This window comes from Carlito syrichta, unplaced genomic scaffold (assembly GCF_000164805.1).
Source record: "Carlito syrichta isolate Samal-C Ts95f unplaced genomic scaffold, Tarsius_syrichta-2.0.1 Scaffold302355, whole genome shotgun sequence".
Classification (NCBI taxonomy): domain Eukaryota; kingdom Metazoa; phylum Chordata; class Mammalia; order Primates; family Tarsiidae; genus Carlito; species Carlito syrichta.
In genome coordinates, this window is record NW_007246451.1 from 172,594 (window position 1) to 193,061 (window position 20,468).

General features: G+C 40.6%; 1 protein-coding gene across 3 annotated transcripts in view; it reads right to left on the reverse strand.

Annotated features, from left to right (window-relative positions):
* The window catches only part of CTNNA1 (catenin alpha 1), a 153,814-nt gene that overhangs the window by 91,382 nt on the left and 41,964 nt on the right, over positions 1-20,468 (reverse strand). For all 3 annotated transcript variants that reach the window (XM_008056431.2, XM_021711541.1, XM_021711542.1), the window contains 2 exons: positions 7,425-7,700; positions 3,121-3,324 (listed from right to left, as the gene is read on the reverse strand). In XM_008056431.2, the coding sequence (XP_008054622.2) occupies positions 3,121-3,324; positions 7,425-7,700 (480 nt within the window). The remainder of the gene's footprint in view (positions 1-3,120; positions 3,325-7,424; positions 7,701-20,468) is intronic.

Consider the following 20,468-nt stretch of genomic DNA (forward strand, 5'->3'; position numbering starts at 1 on the left):
AAAAAAGTTTTTCCACCTTACAATGCATGCAACAGCATAATCACAGCTCAGCTCACCACAGCCTCAACACCTGGGCTCAGGCAATCCTTCTGCCTCAGCCTGCCTAGAGGTTAGGACTACAAGCATGCACCAACATGCCTAGATAATTTTTATGTTTTTTTGTTGATACAAGGTCTCGCTATGTCATCCAGGCTATTCTCAAACCTGGGCTCAAAGCAATCCTCCCACATCAGCCTTCCAAAGTGCTAGGATTATAGGCATGAGCCACCTAGTCTACTCCCAGGAAGCTTTTAAAAATACTGACGCCTTAATCTTGACCCAGAGAACCTGACTTAATTGGCCTGTACAATCTGGACATCAGGATTTTTAAGTTGCCCAAGAACTCTAATGTGCATCCAAAATTTAGAATCACTTCCTTAGAGGAAAAAAAAGTGAAACCTGCTAACTGGCAACACAGGATGAAGCATGAAAACTCAAGATATTATGACACGAATTTAAAAATATGTGTAAATAAAAATAAGAACATTAATGTGAGAATCCAGGAAATGGATAAAGTGAAAATACATGAGCACTTCTAGACTTTACCACTCTGTCTACAAAGTTTCACGTAGTTATGTTAGTTTTAATTAATGCAGGTCATTTCAATTCTCCACATAACCATAATTATCTGTCTAATATTTTTCAATAGAAATAATCAAAACTTAAAGTGAACAATTTTTTTAAATCAAGGCAGAACCCAACCAAATGAAAATAAAGTAAACCTTCTAGAAAGTCTTTCAGATATTCCAACTAGAAATAATCTCATCATCTTTGCAATTTCCATGGCATTTTTAGTTAAACCTAAGATGACACTCCCATTAAATGCCCTGTAGGGACCCTGTCAGTTCCAGAAGGAAGGAATAAGAGTCTCATTCCTCCTCTTGCATGGTACCCAAACACTGCTTTGCATGTGACACATACTCAACATAAACTGAGTGACAGGCAGACATTACCAGTTATGTTCTGATCCTCATAGAGGTTCTAAATGTTTCTAAATGCTTCATAAAAAAGCAAAAATCTATCCCCAGTTGCTTCTGCTTCTTCCAGACCCCTTTACCATTTTAAGCTTTTTTCATGTGTATTCAATTGCCCCCCTCCACTATCTTCACTCCACCACTTTTTGGCAGGACTGAGACTATTCACTTACTTAAGTAAATAAAAGAAAACTAAAGATGTTTACCTTTAGGAGAAACATACCCAGAGACCATCTCCTAAAACACACTTGCAAATCTCAAGAAAATTTCTTTTAAGATCCCTACCATAATACTTAGTTTTCAACCTAACATCAAGCATTGTTCCAATTTTCACTCAGTGCTATGATGGTTCCTATGTCTTCAGTATAAATGAGTGTTTCCCATCTTTTCTTACATCCATGGCATTAATACAGTACTATTTGCATGGCACTCTAGGGAGAAACCAGAAGGTTACTCATGACCAGGGGCAACTGCCCCGAGAGAATCTGACCAACCCCAAGACTCAAGGGATATCTTACAGACTAACAGTTAGAAGCTCAAGAATAATCAGAATAGATTTTTCACATCCTCTTCCCCATCAAAGTCTGTTTTCAAAGTGGCTCCCAATCACAACTGCATTGGACACTTTTATGCCACTTCCAGAACGACACATGATAACAGATGATTGATCTACATATATACCATGAGTCTCTGTTTTCCTGTTTAAGATTGTAACATTGTGACCCATTCCTCAACTTACCAATTTTTAAAATATTTTCTAATGTTCACACTTAGATATGGATTTTTAAATGTGTCTCACATCTTTACTGTGATTTCACTGCTTTTTTCATTTGATTTAACTAAACCTCTAATTTCATTTTTTCGAGGTAGACCGCCTATAATCAAAACATGACAATGGCTTAAAAAAATTCAATGTGCTTGACTAATTTAACAATATGGTAGAAACAAGATAAACCAGGAAAGCCTTCATCTTCACCCTACGAACAGACCAGTTATATGGCAAATGAACAAATAGGAACCAAAATCTTTTTTTAACAAGTGTCAAATAGGCAAAAAGCACCAGTGATGAAAACTAACTTGTATTGTCCCTTTTCCCTTTAAAATAATGTTATATGATTTTTATTTATTTTATTTCTTCATTGCCACAGTAAACGATTGGGTACAAGATATAAATGGCAGTGACTCAAAGTTAGTATGAAACAACTGGTATGGAAGAGGAAGTATAGGGGAAGGAAAAAAAAAAGACATGACAATAGAGGAAATTTAAAATTACAGTATTTTTCTGTGGCAAAGAAAAGAGTTGTGTGTCAAATTTCATAGGCCTGGTTTTTATTTTTTTCTTCTTTTTTTTAAGAGACTAGGTCTTGCTATGTTGCCCAGGTTGGTCTCAAACTCCTGACCTCAGGAGATTTCTGGCCTCAGCTTCCCAAAGTGCTAGGATTACAGGCATGAGACACCATACCTGGGCATAGCCCTGATTTTTAAACACAAATCTTAAAAATTCAAAAAATTATCCAGTTTGCCTTACACCGCTCTATTTGGCAATTATCTACTCTTAAAATATTCAGGATGGTTTGTAAAAAAGATTTCATAAACTTTAAATATTGAAGAGCTATAAGGTTTTCGACATTCCCTTTTAGTAGCCAAAATTAGATGGCCACCTAGTTGCATAACAGAATTTTAGTAGTATAGAAAATCATTATCCTTTTCGATAGGCATGCTAAAATAATTACAGATGAGGCATCACAATATCTACAACTTACTTCCTGATGTTTCAGAGAAAAAAGGGTGTGTTTGTGTATACATACGAATACATTTATACACATTAAGCACATATTTCTACACATTAATTGTTGAACCTAGGTAATTTTTTAGGTGTTCATTGTATAAACTTTTTAAGTTTAAATTTTTTTTAAATAAAAAAGTTGGGGAAGAAAGGGTCACTTAGGCATCTATCCATTCCTTGAAAAATTTTACCCAACTCCCAAAAAATCAAGTAGTCAAGGACGTATTTGATAATATTAGCGAAATCCTCTCAGATTCAATATGTTATGGAAAACACTTCTGACATAAATATCTTACTTCAAAGAAAAATTGTGAAACTTACATTGCCCATGTATTCTGAAAGCAGGTCCTGCAGGGCCTGGCGGACAGCGTTGCACTCTGCCACAATGCGCTCACGACGGTCATCACGTGTGCAGGACGAATCCGCCATCAGGGCGGCTCCACTAATGATGCTTTCCAGGCGCTCCTCTAGGGAAGGCCTAAAGCGCTCCTCGCTGAAGCTTAAGGGGTCCACAATGATTTGTTTCTGCAGAGGAAGTGTTCCTGAATGTTAGTACTCATCTCTGTTCCCTCCGTTATTCAAGGTAAGAAAAGTGTTATTAGGAACATCAATTTTTTTTTTTTAGTTGGAGTCTCACTCCATAACCTAGGCTGGAGTGCAGTGGCACGCTCACAGCCATCCCAGCATCGACCTGCTGGGTTCCGGCGATCCTTCTGCCTCAGTCTTCCAAGTAGCCAGAACGACAGGCACGGGCTAACACGCCTGGCTAATTTTTTAATTATTGTTGAGAGGAGGTCTTGCCAAGTTGCCCAGGCTGGTCTCAAACCCACAGACTCAGGCAATCTACTCACCTCTGCCTCCCAAAGTGTTGGGGTTACAGGCTGAGCCACCAAGCCCAGCCAGGAACATCAATATTTAACACAAAAATTCTAACATCTGGAAGAAAGTTATACTTCTTGGCAGATAAGCGGCCATTTCATATAAGTTAGCTAGTCTATTGTTGATCACTTTTAAAAGATGCTGGAAGCAATACTATGCAGCCAAACAGGGCCTGGACATGGTGGGATTCCACAAATGCAAACAAAAATATATTATGCTCACATAATTTATATGAAACATCTAATGGTCAACCTGTATAGTACTAGCAATTCAAATTATCAAATGAGAATTACAAGAAGTGATCTTTCTTTAATATGCAGAATATAAAACCACTATGTAATATCAGAACCATTTCACCCCCAAAATTTAAAAAATAAAAATATAACATTGACCTCTGACCTAGAAGTTTCAGAAAGAAATGCACTTATAATTAATTTCCAACTATTTTCCTCACTTTAACCCACCTAATCAAGTTTTATAAATAAATCAATCTCAAATTTATCCTGTTAAACCTAAATTAGAGAACTTCTGTCCTTGAAGACCTCTAGTATTCTATAAGAGATGACAGCAACCTTCCCTAAAAAGGAAGATTTAGGGAGTTCTACCTCTGTGAGGTTATAACTGCCCCAATAAAAATACATTTTTTTTTCTGTCTCCTCTTCCCTCCCCTGACTCCACTTGAATCCAGCTTTCCCAGTGCTGTGTGAGGTCTGGTCATAAGCAAGCATAGGTACAAGGTCAAACAAACATCAGCACCCTAAGACAGCAGCTATGGGCCACCCTCCAATTTCTCCACTTGATACAATTTATCCTCACACTGATAAATGTCTGTGCAAATATTTTGACTTAATTTTTCCTTATAGAGAATGTATCTTTATTGATTTCAACCTAAATGGCAAATTTCGTCTACAAAAAGCTCGCCATATTCCAATAAGTATACATTTCTTCCTCCCCTTCCAAAGAACCCTGTTTTAAAACTGAACAAGCAATACCTTCAGTTCATTATTACCTTGCATTCAGCTGATCATTTTTCTTACCAGATTAGGTTATTAGAGAATTTATCTGGTCAAAACTGAATACAGAATGTTTTCTGGCCAATAAAAATGAGAAATGAATAGTCACAGCATTTTAATAGAGTCACAGCGCCTCAATGGACCAAAGATCATTTAGTACAACCCACTCATTTCATGAATAAAAACCTGTGGCCCAAAGTTTAGTGGCTTCTGGTAGATATTACTCAACTTAGGGCAAAATGTGACTCTACTGCCTTAAAAGAAATAAATACCAGCCGGGTTTGGTGGCTCAGCCTGTAATCTCGCGCCTTTGGGAGGCTGAGGTGAGTGGATTGCCTGAGCCCACGGGTTCGAGACCCGCCTGGGCAGCGAGGCCTCATCTCTACAGTAAATCAAAAAATCAGCCGGGCGTGGTAGCACGCGCCTGTAATTCCGGCTTCTTGGAAGGCTGAGGCAGAAGGATCGCCGGAGCCCAGCAGGTAGAGGCTGCGGTGGCCGGGAGCGGCCACTGCACTCCAGTCTGGGCGACAGATTGAGACTCCAACTCAAAAAAATAAATAAATAAATAAATAAATACCTAATACTGCCAAATATGAGGAGGAATAAAACAACAGTGTCAGTAAATTGTAATATGCATTATAAGAGTTTGTGTTTCAAAGTAATATTTAAGGCTTCAGGGTAAAAACTCAGTTCTAACACCATAGTCTTTAGACTTATGCCTTTTCTGCTTTAAATCAGCCATACATTTTGGCAAGGATCGGTTACCTAACTCAAAGTAAAGAGATGAAACTAAGAAAAGGTAAAGGCAAGGAAACACTTAAAAACAAAATGCAGCCGGGCTCGGTGGCTCAGCCTGTAATCCTGTGCTTTGGGAGGCTGAGGTGAGTGGATTGCCTGAGCCCGTGGGTTCGACACCCGCCCGGGCAACTTGGCAAGACCTCATCTCTACAATAAGTCAAAAAATTAGCCGGGCATGGTAACGTGCGCCTGTAGTTCCAGCTACTTGGAAGGCTGAGGCGGAAGGATTGCCGGAGACTAGCAGGTCTGGGTGACAGAGTGAGACTCCAACTCAAAAAAAAAAACCACTCCATTGTATTGAGTCTATAGTTCAAAGCACTCCTACTTAAGAAAGGATGTTTTTTGTTCCTCCTGGAACAAAATTTCCCTTATCTACATTAAAATTAAAAAATGCCCTAGCAGTTGGTTTTAAAAAACAAAAACCCTTTAAAAAAAAAAAATCTTAAACTGCTGCCATCTACTGGAAGCCATGAAGCATTGTGGGTAGGAATTAAAAACACAAATCCCACCAAAAAAATTAACACTAGAGTTGTGTACACAAGACGGTAATCTAGAGCATAATCTATTAAAGGTAATTGTGTAACATTATGCTAAGAACTTTTAAAAAACTTTTTTAGAGACAGGATTTCACTCTATCGCTCAGGCTAGAGTGCAGTGGTGCAATCATGGCTCACTGTAACCCTAAACTAGACTCAAGTGATCCTCCCACCTCAGCTTCCCAAAGTTCTGGAATTACAGGCATCAATCAACACACATGGTTCTAAGAAAATATTTTAATCCCAAATTTGTTTTCACTAGATTACATTTTTTGTTCATAGTTCCAATTGAGTCACTGAGAAGAAGAATGTCTAAGTAGACAAGTAAGATTATGATGATGGCATGCAGTCACTTACGATGTTTCTCTGTCTCCAAACAGACAATGAGCCTCTGGGAACAGATGCTATGTGCACTTTGTTTCTGTATCTCCCATAACTTCACATCTCCCAAAAAGTCAAAATCTTGGTTGAAATGGACCAAATTTATATCCTCAATAAAGAACGACCTCAGGCCAGGCGCAGTGGCTCAAACCTGTAATCCCAACACTTTGGGAGGTCGAGGCGAGAGGAGTGCCTGAGTCCATGGGTTCAAGACCAGCCTGGGCAACTTTATCTACAATAAATAAAAAACATTAACCAGGCATGGTAGTGCATGCCTAGAATTCCAGCTACTTGGAAGGCTGAGACAGAAGGATCACCTGAGCCTAGTAGGTCGAGGCTGCAGTGACCGTGAGCATGCCAGCCTAGACTACAAAATAAAACTCCAACTCAAAAAAAAAAAAAAGAATGACCTCAGCCAGGCGCAGTGGTTCATGCCTGAAATCCCCAGCACTTTGGGATGTCAAAGTTAGAGGATTGTTTGAGCCTAGGAGTTTGAGATCAGACTGGGCAAGATAACAAGACCTTGTCTCTATTAAAAAGAAAAAAAATCAAAAGATTAGTCAGGCATGATGGCACACATCTGTAGTCCCAGCTACTCAAGAGGCTGAGGTGAAAGGATCGCCTGAGCCCAGAAGGCAGAAGTTTGGGTGAGCTATGATCATGCCACCGCATTCCAGGCTGGGCAACAGAGTGAAACCTTTACTTCAAAACAAAAAACGGGAAAGGGGGATCTCAACGACAAAGAATGACCTCATAGGAAACAAGTGCATAAAAGAATCCAGAAGGGAGGAAGAGAGGGAGGGAGGGAGGGAGGGAGAGAGGGAGGGAGGGAGGAAGGAAGGAAAGAAGGAAAGAAGAAGACCAAGTAAATTGATGATTCATATATTCTTTCAACTTAGATTGCAAATCTAAGTGGAAATTGAGCTATAATCAGATGCCTTGATCACATTTCCCCAGGAACCTGTTATCTTATGGAAGATAGTCAAGAGCCTGAAGTTTCCTCCAAAGCACAACTTACATCAAAGTTATTGAGCGCATATGCCAGTTCTCCTCCTCCTCCTCCTCCACCGTGGTGCTGGGAAGCATCGTCTGAGGCAGTGGCCTGGGCTGCATTGGAAATGCCTGTAACCGCCTGCTGCAGCTGCTTGTATATCAGGTCCCTGTTGGCCTTATAGGCTGCAACATCAGGGTGCTGGAGGCATGCTTGGGATGCAGTATAGAGGATTGGAACATTTTTCTGCAGGATTCCTCTAGCTGCAGCCATCTGATCACGATGGCCAACATCTTTCAGTTCCTACAGAAGTAAAGCAAGAAATTGGAGCACTCTTTATATGGGTTCCAGTCATATAAAAATTTATCAGTAAATGCTGAAAAGTTAGATTTTCTATTACTTAGACACATTATTTTCATTAACATTTGGCTTGTCAGTCATCACAAAGGAGGCGGCAGTATAGCTTAGTAGGTAAGATGTTGAGCTTTAGAATCACACAGACCGGGATTTGAATCTCCATCTCTACTTTTTCCTGGCTATTTCATGACCTTATTTTAAACTCTCTGTGCTCAGTTTCTCCTCTATAAAACAGAAGCAGTAATAGTATCTGTTTTATCATTGTTTTGAGGATTAAATGGAATAACACATGAAAAGAAGCTAGCACAGCACTAAATAAAGCACTAAAAAGAAGACAAAAGATAAAACTGCCTAGCATCTTGATTACAACTATACATAGACATATGTACCTATTCCAACCAAAATAGAAAGGTCACGCAGAGGCACATTTAAGCAGAGTAAGGTTTATTATAAGAATTTATTTTTTATTAAGTTACACAAGTTCATTACATGAGTTTTGTGAAATCTGGGACAGGATACCACAGGTATGAATGAACTCTACAAACCAAGTAAGTGAGCACAAGACAAAGAAACTATCCTTACAAGTACACAACTCCTCCCCTACTACTCTCTACCCTAAAGACCACCCTAAGATAAAGAGCCATGTTTTCCTTACACAAGTAAAATCAACCGGTTCACATGTCATTAAGCCATAAAGTTGAAGTGCATGTGCTTCATAATTTCAATACTCTGATTATGATACTCTGTATAGATGTGGTCTTTAGTTAAACTGTTCCTTTTACATTTTTTTCTCTACCCCAAAATTATAATCTGCAGTAAGAAGAATCTGTGGTTCCTGGCATCATTTCTACTAATGGCATCTACTTGTTATCCTGGGTAGTTAAGCTAAGTGACAAATAAGTGACATCAATAACAAGCAAGATGGAAAGCAGGTTATTTCAGGTATCCCATTATTACTTAAATTATTTGGGTGGGGGAAGTCTTTGTAAATGTGGATCACCACAGAAGTGGAACATTGGAGATAACTCTAAAATGACCACAAGACTTATTCCAATTATTTTACACGTGATCATAAAATTGTAATGTTAGTGTTATCAACTGAAGCATAGTGTATAAATTTAAATATTTTTTGCTGGGCGTGGTGGCTCACACCTGTAACCCCAGCACTTAGAGGAGCGAAGGCAAGAGGACTGCCTGAGCTCAGGGGTTCAAAACCTGTTTGGGCAACTTAGAGAGACCTCGTCTCTACAATAAATCAAAAAAATTAGCTGGGCATGGTGGCACATGTCTGTGGTTCCAGCTACTTGGAAGGCTGAGGCGGAAGAAGCGCCTGAGTTCAGCAAGTCAAGGCTGTGGTGGCCGTGAGTGTGCCACTGCACTCCAGTCTGGGCAACAGAGTGAGACTCTGACTCAGAAAAAAAAGTAAATGCTTTGAGTATTACATGTATACACAGTAAGAGAAAACTAAGTTAGAAAAGGCAATGTCAATTACTCAATTAAAAGTCTGACTTAGTTATTTAGTGGCTTATCTTTCTAGATGAGTTACCTAATAAAGCATTAGAGACACGAAACTTGCTTCCATTTTCTGAAATTTCATCTCAGTATATATACTTTAGGTTTACATCTTTATTTATTTAAACCTTGTATAATATGACAGCTTACTTTTCCTCCTAGAATTCTTCTCTCATTTGAAATCTAAATTTGGAAGTAATAGCTCACAGCACTCCAAATGCCCTATAGCATAGTACATTAGGCTAAATATTCAGAAACAGGACCCTGTAGATTTAAAGAATCAGTCATCATTTCAAGATTCAAGCTACAACTAAGGGCTGTGACTAGCCATTACACTTACACAGCTGGTGCACGTTTTGTGTGGCATTTTCTAAATGGCTTGCCCTCACTACAACCTCAAGGACTCTAATTTTAAAGTCTTCTAAGGAAGCACTTGCCTTTAAGCACTTAAAGTGTCCTCTGTTGTATAAAATGCTTTGCAATTGGCTTTAGCATAGCTCCTAAATATCTAAAACCTAGATCAACACAACCTATTATAAAGGTTACCAAAGACATTTGTGATCACCTAAAGTTAATAGGTGCTAAGATTCAACACCTGACCTTCCTAAGTCACTGTCTGGTCTGGTACGCTCAACTTCTACTTTTCCTAGACTAGTCTAAATATTTAGAAATAGACTCTGTGGATTTAGGTAATTGATGATCATTTCAAGAGACTCAAGTTATGACAAGGAGCTAGGGCTAACCATTTTTGCTTAAACAGCTGGTGCACATATTCTGTGTGGCATTTTCTAAATGTCTTGCCCTCACCACAATGTATCTCTGATAGACTCTTATTTACCAAGTATGGGGATATATTTTAATCTATGATGAAAATGGCAACTAAATATCATTTATTCTAACTGCTAAAGTGTTCTACTTTCTCCTTTAGAACTCCTTTTGCCTCAGCAAAACTAGATTTTGTTACACAAAGATAAGAAAAAGGACATTAGCTGGGCTCGGTGGCTCAGCCTGTAATCCCGCGCCTTTGGGAGGCTGAGGTGAGTGGATTGCCTGAGCCCACGGGTTCGAGACCCGCCTGGGCAGCAAGACCTCATCTCTACAATAAATCAAAAAATCAGCCAGGCATGGTAGCGCATGCCTGTAGTTCTGGCTACTCGGAAGGCTGAGGCGGAAGGATCGCCGGAGCCCAGCAGGTCGAGGCTGCGGGGGCCAGGAGCGGCCACTGCACTCCAGTCTGGGCGACCGAATGAGACTCCAACTCAAAAAAAAAAAAGAAAAAGAAAAAGGACATTATCACAGAATAGCACTATCTATTGTAATGAGAATAATGATCCAAAGTATTATTTTCAAGATATATAGTGATAAGTAATCAAGATTACTGAGAAAAGTGACCTATTAAACAATGTGATGTATTAGTTATAAGATTAGCATCTCTTGGTCTACTTCAGTCTTCATAAGTCCCCATCTTAGTCACATTCCAGGTATAATTCAAGCAGACTTAGAACAGCTAAACAGGAAACATAAAGAGGAAATAACCGCTTTCAATATAATTTGAACCATCCATCCCATCCTTGTAAGAAACAGAAGCTAACCTCTAAACAATCTATCTATCTCAAAGCTGAAAATTCAAATAAAAGTTTCCTCTCATTTCTCTCTTAACAATGTAAAATCATAGTCATAGACACCTTTGATCAGACAACCTCTCTGGATTCCAATGATTACACTTAAAAAAAAAAAAACAGTTATTTGTCAAACAACCCAAATTACTTACAAATAAAACACTGACAATAAAATTACCAACATGTCTGTTGAAGTTTTCAGAAAAAATAATCATGAAAATCAAAAATTCATACTAGGCCAGGCTCGGTGGTTCAGCCTGTAATCCCACGCTTTGGGGGGCCGAGGTGAGTGGGCTGCCTGAGCCCACGGGTTTGAGACCTGCCTGGGCAACTTGACAAGACCTCATCTCTACAATAAATCAAAAAATTAGCTGGGCGTGGTAGCACATGCCTGTAGTTCCTGCTACTTGAAAGGCTGAGGCTGAAGGATTGCCGGAGCCCAGCAGGTCGAGGCTGGGGTGGCCAGGAGCGGCCACTGCACTCCAGTCTGAGCAACAGAGTGAGACTCCAGCTCAAAAAAAAAGAAAAAAGAATTCACACACTAGATAAGAAATAAGAAGCATTAAGTTCTCAACAAGCTCTCCTTGCATGGGTGGACAGAATGTAAAAATCAAAGCACTTTATCTCTAGCACATTGGGAAGCCAGAGTTGACAATGTAAGTCCATCCTTACCTCTGCCATCACTTTTACACTTACAGTCAAAGAAGAGCCTGGAGGCTAATGGAAATGCAACACTACTAACCAGCAAATAACACTCCAACCACATTTAGCCAGAAAGGAGCTGATAAGGACCATTCTTAGGATCCCATTTCAGGATAGAACTGCAATATAGCAAAGGAATTTATTCACTCACCCATTAAATAAAAAAAAAATTTTTTTTTTTTTTGAGTTGGCGTCTCACTCTGTCACCCAGACTGGAGTGCAGTGGCCACTCCCGGCCACCGCAGCCTAGACCTGCTGGGCTCCGGTGATCTTTTCACCTAAGCCTTCCAAATAGCTGGAACTACAGGCACGCACTACCGTGCCTGGCTAATTTTATAAATATTTCTTAAAAACTATCGTATCCAGCCGGGCTCGGTGGCTCAGCCTGTAATCCCGCGTCTTTGGGAGGCTGAGGTGAGTGGATTGCCTGAACCCGCGGCTTCAAGATCCGCCTGGGCAACTTGGCGAGACCTCATCTCTACAATAAATCAAAAATCAGCCGGGTGTGGTAGTGCGCGCCTGTAGTTCCAGCTACTTGGAAGGCTGAGGCGGAAGGATCGCCGGAGCCCAGCAGGTCAAGGATGCGGTGGCCAGGAGCGGCCACTGCACTCCAGTCTGGGTGACAGAGTGAGACTCCGACTCAAAAAAAAAAAACAACTGTTGTATCCAGGCAATGTTGTAGGCACTAGGAATCAAAGAAGTAATTAAAACAGACAAAATCTTGTCCTCTAGAGCCAGACAACCTGGGTTCAAATTCTGGTTTCACCACTTGCTAGATGAATGACTTTGACACGTTATATAAGCATGCTGTGCTAACAGTTCCTTCATGTGTAAAAATTAATATGTGATCAATTATAGTATCTACCTTATACTGTCTGTGACAATTACATGAGTTTATATTTATAAAGGGCTTATAACAGAGTGATGTCCGCAAGACAGCTGTCTAGAAGCCTCTAGCACTCGTCCCTCTCACAAAAATACCCAAAACAACAAATAAACTACATTTTTTTTCTATTTAATGCTTTTATTTTTAAAGATGATGTAGGGTATAATTGAGGGTTAGGTATACAAATGTTCATTATGTAGGTACTCTTGTTGATGAGGTGTGCCCCCTCTTACCCAAGCAGATTCCCACTTCTGCCAATCCCATTTCCCCACCCCCTCCCAGCAGTTTCTCATTACTGCCAATCCTGTTCTTATACTATTATGATAATTGTTCAAGATCTGCTTATGAGTGAGAACATGTGATACTCAGTTCTTTGTCTCTGTGAAAGATTACTCAGTATTATAGACTCTAAATCCATCCAGGTTGCTATGAAGTTCATTTTGTTCTTTATGACTGTGTAATATTCTATTGTATATATATACCACATTTTTAAAATCCAGTCCTCTTTTGATGGGCAGCATTGTTGCTTCCACGTTCTTGCTATTGTGAACAATGCTGTGGTAAACATACGGGTGTAAGTATCTTTTTTATAGAGTGACTTGAGTTCTTCCAGGTAAATTCCCAGTAGGGGGATTGTGGGATCACATGGAAAGTCGATTTTTAGATCTTTTTTAGGAATCGCCACACTGTTTTCCACAGAGGCTATACTAGTTTACACTCCCACTAACAGTGTAAAAGTGTTCCCTTTTCGCTGGATCCTCTCCAGCATCTGTTGTTTTTTGAGTTATTGATGATAGCCATCCTGACTGGAGTTATTTGGTATCTCAATGTAGTTTCAATTTGCATTTCTTTGATGACTAGTGAGGCTGGGCATTTTTTCATGTATCTGTTGGCTACTCATGTCTTCTTTTGAGAACTGTCTATTCATATCTTTTGCCCACTTTGTAATGTGATTGTTTTTTCCCTTTCAGCACGTTTGACCTTCTTGAAGATCCTAGATGTTAGGCCATTGTCAGACACAGAGTTGGCAAATATTTTTTCCCAGTCTGTGGGCTCTCTCCCTGCTCTCTTGATGGTTTCTTTGGTTTTGCAGAAGCTTGTCAGTTTGATGAGGTCCCAATTGCCTACCTTATCTCTTACAGCATGGGCGCTTGGGGATTTGATCAGGACTTGGTTGCCAGTTCCAATTTCCATAAGGGTGTCTCCTGCATTTTCTAAGGATCTTATATTTTGAGGTTTTACATTTTGGTCTTTGATCCATTTAGAGCTGACTTTTGTGTGTGATGATAGGTAGGGATCTTGTTTTAATCTTTTGCATGTAGTCAGCCAGTTTCCCTAGCACCATTTACTGAATAGGTAGGTTCTCCTCTCCCCAGTGGTTGGTAATGGAAGTTTTGTCAAAGATGAGTTGGTTGAGAAACTGAGGTTTATTTCTGGAATCTCTATACTGTTCCATTGGTCTATATGACTGTTATTATACCAATACTAGGCTGTTTTGATAATTGTAGCTTTATAATAGTCTGGGAGTGTAATACCTCCTGCTTTGTTTTTTTTTTTTTTGCTGAGGATTGTTTTGGTGATTCGTGGTCGCTTGTTTCCATATGAATTCCTGTATTGTCATTTTCAGGTCTCAAAAGAATGCTGCTGACAATTTAATGGGCATTGCGTTAAATCTGTAGATTGCTTTCGGTAGGATGGACATCTTAAAAATGTTGACTTTTCCAATCCACGAGCATGGAATATTTTTCTATTTGTTTGTGTCATCTTTGATTTCTCTGAGCAGTGTTTTGTAGTTTTCATTGTAAAGGTCTTTCACGTCTCTGGTTAGGAAGATGCCAAGGTTTTTTTTTTTTTTTTTCTCCTGGCTATTGTGGATGGGATTGTGCTTTTTATTTGGGCTTCTGTTTGTTTATTGTTGGTGTATAGAAAAGCGACTGTCAGCCAGGCTCGGTGGCTCAGCCTGTAATCCCGCGCCTACGGAAGGCTGAGGTGAGTAGACTGCCTGAGTCCGCGGGTCCGAGACCCACCTGGGCAGCGAGACCTCATCTCTACAATAAAAAAAAAAAAATCAGCTGGGTGTGGTAGCGCATGCCTGTAATTCCGGCTACTCGGAAGGCTGAGGCAGAAGGATCGCCAAAGCCCAGCAGGAGAGGCTGTGGTGGCCGGAAGCGGCCACTGCACTCCAGTGTGGGTGACCGAGTGAGACTCCAACTCAAAAAAAAAAAGAAAGAAAGAAAAGCGACTGTCTTTTGCACATTGACTTTATACCCTGAGACTTTGCCAAATTCCTTTATCAGTGCAAGGAGGTTTCTGACAGATTCTCTTGGGTTTTCAAGGTATAGAATCATGTCATCTGCCAAGAGGGATAACTTGACTTCCTCTTTTCCAATTTGGATACCGCTGATCTCTTGTCTGACTGCTCTAGCTAGAACTTCCAAAACTATGTTGAAAAGCTGGGGTGAGAGTGGGCATCCTTGTCTTGTTCTGGTTTTCAGGGGAAATGGTTTCAATTTTTTGTCTGTTTAGGAGTACGGTGTCTGTGAGTTTCTCATAGATGGCTCTTACTATTTTGCAGTATGTTCCATCTATGCCTAGATGGTCATGGGTTTTTATCAAGAAGGGGTGCTGGATTTTATCAAAAGCTTTTTCCATGTCTAATGATATAATCATGTGGTTTTTATTTTTACATCTGTTGATGTATTTAATTATGATAAACTACATTTTAATGAAAATAATAAGAGAGTCCCGAAGTACATCAGAAGATTATAGAAACTCTTGTGAGCACAGAAACTCAGGAAACCACAGAGAGAACAGAAGGAAACACCAGGCCTCCATCCCTCCCCCATCCCCCAAGCAGGATGAGCTGGGAACCAGGATGAACTTCTCCCTGTGGCAAGAAGGTAAGCAAGAGGATCCTAACAACCTCCATCAATACCTTGGACACCTATAGACCTCACCGCTGAAGTCCCCTGCAGTCCTCATAGGCACAAAGCACAGCTGGAGTCCACATATCTGTGCTTCCTCCAAGGAGCCAACACTGTACACTGACCCCCTGAGACACACAGGGCTACTGCACTTGGAACTGAAACTATGGCTGGAGTGTGTCTTGGCTCTCTATGTAAATAGCCACAGCTTTCCTTCAACCTTCAGGCTAAGCCACCACCAAACCACCACAACCCGGTAGCCCAACATACTCAGCTGAGTTGCTGCAAAGAGCTGTGAGCAACCATTATACACTTCCCCATGGCACCAAGCAGAGATTAAGTCACTCCTATTCCTCCTTACCCACCTCCTTACCCACCTCACCGCAGAGATTAAGTCACTCCTATTCCTTCTTACCCAACAAGCAGAGATGAAGTCACTCCTATTCCTCCTTACCCACCTCCTTACCCACCTCAGGAAGAACCCTGCCTCCTGGGAAAAGAGTACCCAGGCTGCTCAGAGTTCATACCATCCTGATGCTTAAGTTGAAGCAGCACCCCACATCCAAGGAAATGGCACCCAGAACAGTCAAACACCCAAGTTCCTTAGCTGAAGCGGCACCCTGAATCCCATGGAATCAGTGCCTGGACCACCCAGGGCAGTTATACACCACCCCCACGGCCTGAGCTGAAACAGCATAGTGGCCCTGGGGAACTGGTGCCCTGAGCCAGTTGGGCAGCTGTGCATATCAGGACTGAGTTGAAATAGTATCCAGCATCCAAGAGAAACAACAGTGGTTGAGTAGAGACACCCCACTCTACAGGCCAAACAATCATAGCACCCTGCTTTCTCAGAGTTGGATTACCCTCCTGGAGTCCAAGTTGCTCAGACACTCCTCTTCCTGGAGAGTGAAGTTATTGCTGTGCTGTTCCCTACTCTACCCAGAGCCAACACAACAGCTGTGCTCAGTCATTCTGGGGTACTTACTGCCTCAGCACTTGCAGAGATGAGGTTACTGCCAAGTCCGACCACCCGAGGGTCTAGAGTCACTACTGTATGGTGCCTCATCCTCTGGGCCCCAAGTTGCTACAGAGCCCTAATGGCTCAGGTTCTTGAATTGCAGCTGTACTCTGCTCCCAGGGCCCAAACCCCCAGAACACCCATTCTTCCCCAGAGTCAGGTCAGCGCTGTGCCCTGCCCCCTAATGATAGACACAGCTTCAATTCCTTGGGCCCAAGTTTCTACCTATGCCTTAGGATCATAGGTACTGGCTTTGTAAGCAACCCACATTCAACTCTGACACAAAGAGCAAATCTGCATCCCAAGACGCAGGAGCCACAGTAAGTTCATGAATAGTTGAGACTAGGATCCCTGCCACAAAGCCACTCCAACCACCTGTACCTGGAATCCAGCACCACTGCAGCTGCTTATATGCTATGTCATACCTAACACAAAGCAGGATCCCCTCAGCTAAGTCTCCCCATTGTAAGAAAAATGAGAATGAAGGACCCCAAAAGCCCTTGACACTGAGAACATTAACAACCTGCACCACCACTACCACTGCCACAAACTTCTCTAGCTTGGAAAACTGAGGTACCCACAGTTAATGCTGATGTTGAATTCAGTCGAAGATGCTATATGGAGACTATATCACTATCAGAAACAGCATCACCACACACTTCCCAGTCAGCAACTAAAACACAACTGACAAGGAACGGTTTTCAATATAAAAGCCACTATAAGAAGTTTAGAAGAGGTGGCTGTTCCACCAGACACACAGACATCAATGCAGGGACACAAGAGACATAAAAAAGCAAGTAAATATAACACCGACAAAGGAATATAATAACTCTCTAATAACAGGTCCCAATAAAAAGAAAGTCAATTAATTTTCAGAAAAAGAATAAAAAATAGTAATTTTAAGGAAATTCAAAGAGGCATAATACAGATAAAAAATTCACAGAACCAGGACAATTCACAAAATGAAAGAGAAACTAACAGAAATTATAAAAAAGAGCCAAACAGATGTCATCTAGTTAAATATAGTTCAATGAATAAAATAAAAAATACAATAGAGAACTTCAACAATATATTTGATCAGGCAAAAGAAAAAATCTCTGCACTTCATTTGAAATTACCAGTAGAGAAAAAAAGAAGAATGAAAAAGACTGAACAAAGCCTGCAAGACTTATGGAATAGCATTAAGTGAACAAATATGCCTATTATGGGAATTCCAAAAGGAAAAGGGAAAAGGAATAGAAAAACTAATAAAATAATAACAGAAAACCTCCCCAAGTCTGGGGTGAGATATGGACATCCAGATCCAAAAAGTTCAAAAGTCCTCCAACAGGTTCAAACCAAAAAAGTCCTTCTTGAGGCACATTATAGACAAAGAGACATTAAGACAGAGAATTCTAAAAATAGCAAGAAAAAAGCATTGAGTCACATATGAGGCTAATCCTCATTAGACTAACAGCAGATTTATTTGTAGAAACATTACGGGCCAGGAGAGAATGAGATGATATAGTCAAAGTAATGGGGGAAATAAAACATGTCAGCCAAGAATGCTATACACAAGCAAAACTATCCTTCAGAAATGGGGGGGTATTAAAATACCTCCCAGACAAGCAAAAACTGAAGGAATTCATCACCACTAGACAGGACTTACAAGAAATGCTCAAGGGAGTCCTACATATACATGGAAGTGAAAAGATGATAATTACTATCATGAAAACACACTACGGTATAAAACTCACTGGTAAAGCAGATACACAAAGCAAAAAGGGAAAAGAATCAAACCTGCCAGGCTCGGTGGCTCAGCCTGTAATCCTGCACTTTGGGAGGCCGAAGTGAGTTAATTGCCTGAGCCCACAGGTTCGAGACCTGCCTGGCCAACTTGGCGAGACCTCATCTCTACAATAAATAAAAAAAATTAGCCAGGCTTGGTAGCGCGCGCCTGTAGTTCCAGTTACTTGGAAGGCTGAGGCAGAAGGTCGAGGCTGCGGTGGCCGGGAGCGTGCCACTGCACTCCAGTCTGGGCAACAGAGTGAGACTCCAACTCAAAAAAACAAACAAAAAGAATCAAACCTTAGCACTACAGAAAACAACCAAACCACAATGCTAAAAAATAAGAGAGGAAGAAAGGATATACAAATAACAACTGGAAATCAATTAGCAAAATGACAGGATTAAGTTCTCATCTATGAATAATAATGATGAATACAAATAGATTCCCAAATTTAAAAATACAGAAAGGATAAATCAATTTTTTTTAAAATGACCCAATCATATCTTGCCTATAAGAAGCTTGCTTCACCTGCTGATCATTTGTACATCTTTTGAGAACTGTCTATTCAGCTCATTTGGCCATTTTAATCAGATTATCTTATTATTTATTTTTTGCTAGTGAGTTCTTTGTATTTCTGGCTATTAATCCCTTATCAGATGAATACTATATAAATATTTTCTCCCATTCTACAAATTGTCTGTTCACTCTGTTAACTGTTTCCTTTGCTCTGCAGAAGATTTTTAGTTTGATGTAATCCCATTTGTCTATTTTTGCTTTTGCTGCTTCTTCAAAAAATCGTAGCCCAGACCAATGTACTGAAGCATTTTCTCTGTTTTCTTCTAGTAATTTCAGGGCTTACATTTAAGTCTTTAATCCATTTGAGTTGGCAAACTCAATCCATTTGAATATGGCAAACAGTTTGGAGGTTCCTCAAAAGACTAAAAATAAAAAAACCATATGATCCAGCATTCCCAATAATGGGTACATATCCAAAGGAAAGGAAATCAGTATGTCAAAGAGACAGGTGCACTCCTGGGTTCACTGCAGTACTATTCACAATAGCCGAGATAAGGAATCAACCTAAGTGTTCACCAAGAGATGAATGGATAAAGAAATTGTGGTATATACACACAATAGAATGCTACTTGGCCATAAAAAAGAGCAAAATTCTGTCATTTGTGGCAACATGGATAAGCTTGGAGAACATTACATTAAGTGAAATAAGCCAGGTGCAGAAGATAAATAGCATATGTTCTCACTCATATCTGGAAGCTTAAAAAGTTGATCTCATACAAATAGAGAATAGAAAGGGTAGCAGAAAAAGGGGGATAGTGAAAGATTTGGATAGTGGATACAAACATACAGCTAGACAGAATGAATAAGTTCTAGTGTTATATAGCACTATACAGTGACTATAACAACAATTTATCGTTTATTTTCAAATAGCTAGAAGAGCTGATTTTGAATGTTCCCAATACAAAGAAATGATCAATATGTAGGGTGACAGATATCCTAATTACCCTGATTTGGTCTCTACACATTGAATATACGTATCAAAATATCACTGCACTTGTCTGGGCGACAAAGTGAGACTCTAACTCAAAAACAAAAAAAAGTCAGGCTGGGCTCCGTGGCTCAGCCTCTAATCCCAGCACTTTGGGAGGCTGAGGTGAGTGAATTGTCTGATCCTGCGGGTTCAAGACCAGCCCGGGCAATTTGGTGAGACCTCGTCTCTACAATAAATCAACACTTAGCCGGGCATGGTAGCATGAGCCTGCAGTTGCAGCTACTTGGAAGGCTGAGGCGGAAGGAAGATTGCCAGAGCCCAGCAGGTTGAGGCTACGGTGGCCGAGAGGCATGCCACTGCCCTCCAGCCTGGGTGATACAGTGAGACTCTAACTCAAAAGAAAAAAATCCAACTAGGTTTTCAAAAATAGTTTAGAGACTATGTCACAAAGGTATGGGAAAAGTACAGAGAAACCACAGGGCTGTTAAGACACTCACACATGAAGGGACAAGTAGAGGCAGCAGTTAACCCAGGAAGCAAGATGTGCAGAGAATGCCACCCAGCTGGGCGCGTTGGTTCACATCTGTAATCCCAGCACTTTCAGAAATGGAGGTGAGAGGATTGCCTGAGTCCAGGGATTTGAGACCAACCCGAGCAACTTGGTGAGACCTCATCTCTACGATAATTAATTAACCAGGCATGGTAGCACGCGCCTGTAGTTCCCGCTACTTGGAAGGTTGAAGCAGAAAGATCACCTGCGAGGTGAGTGGATTGCCTA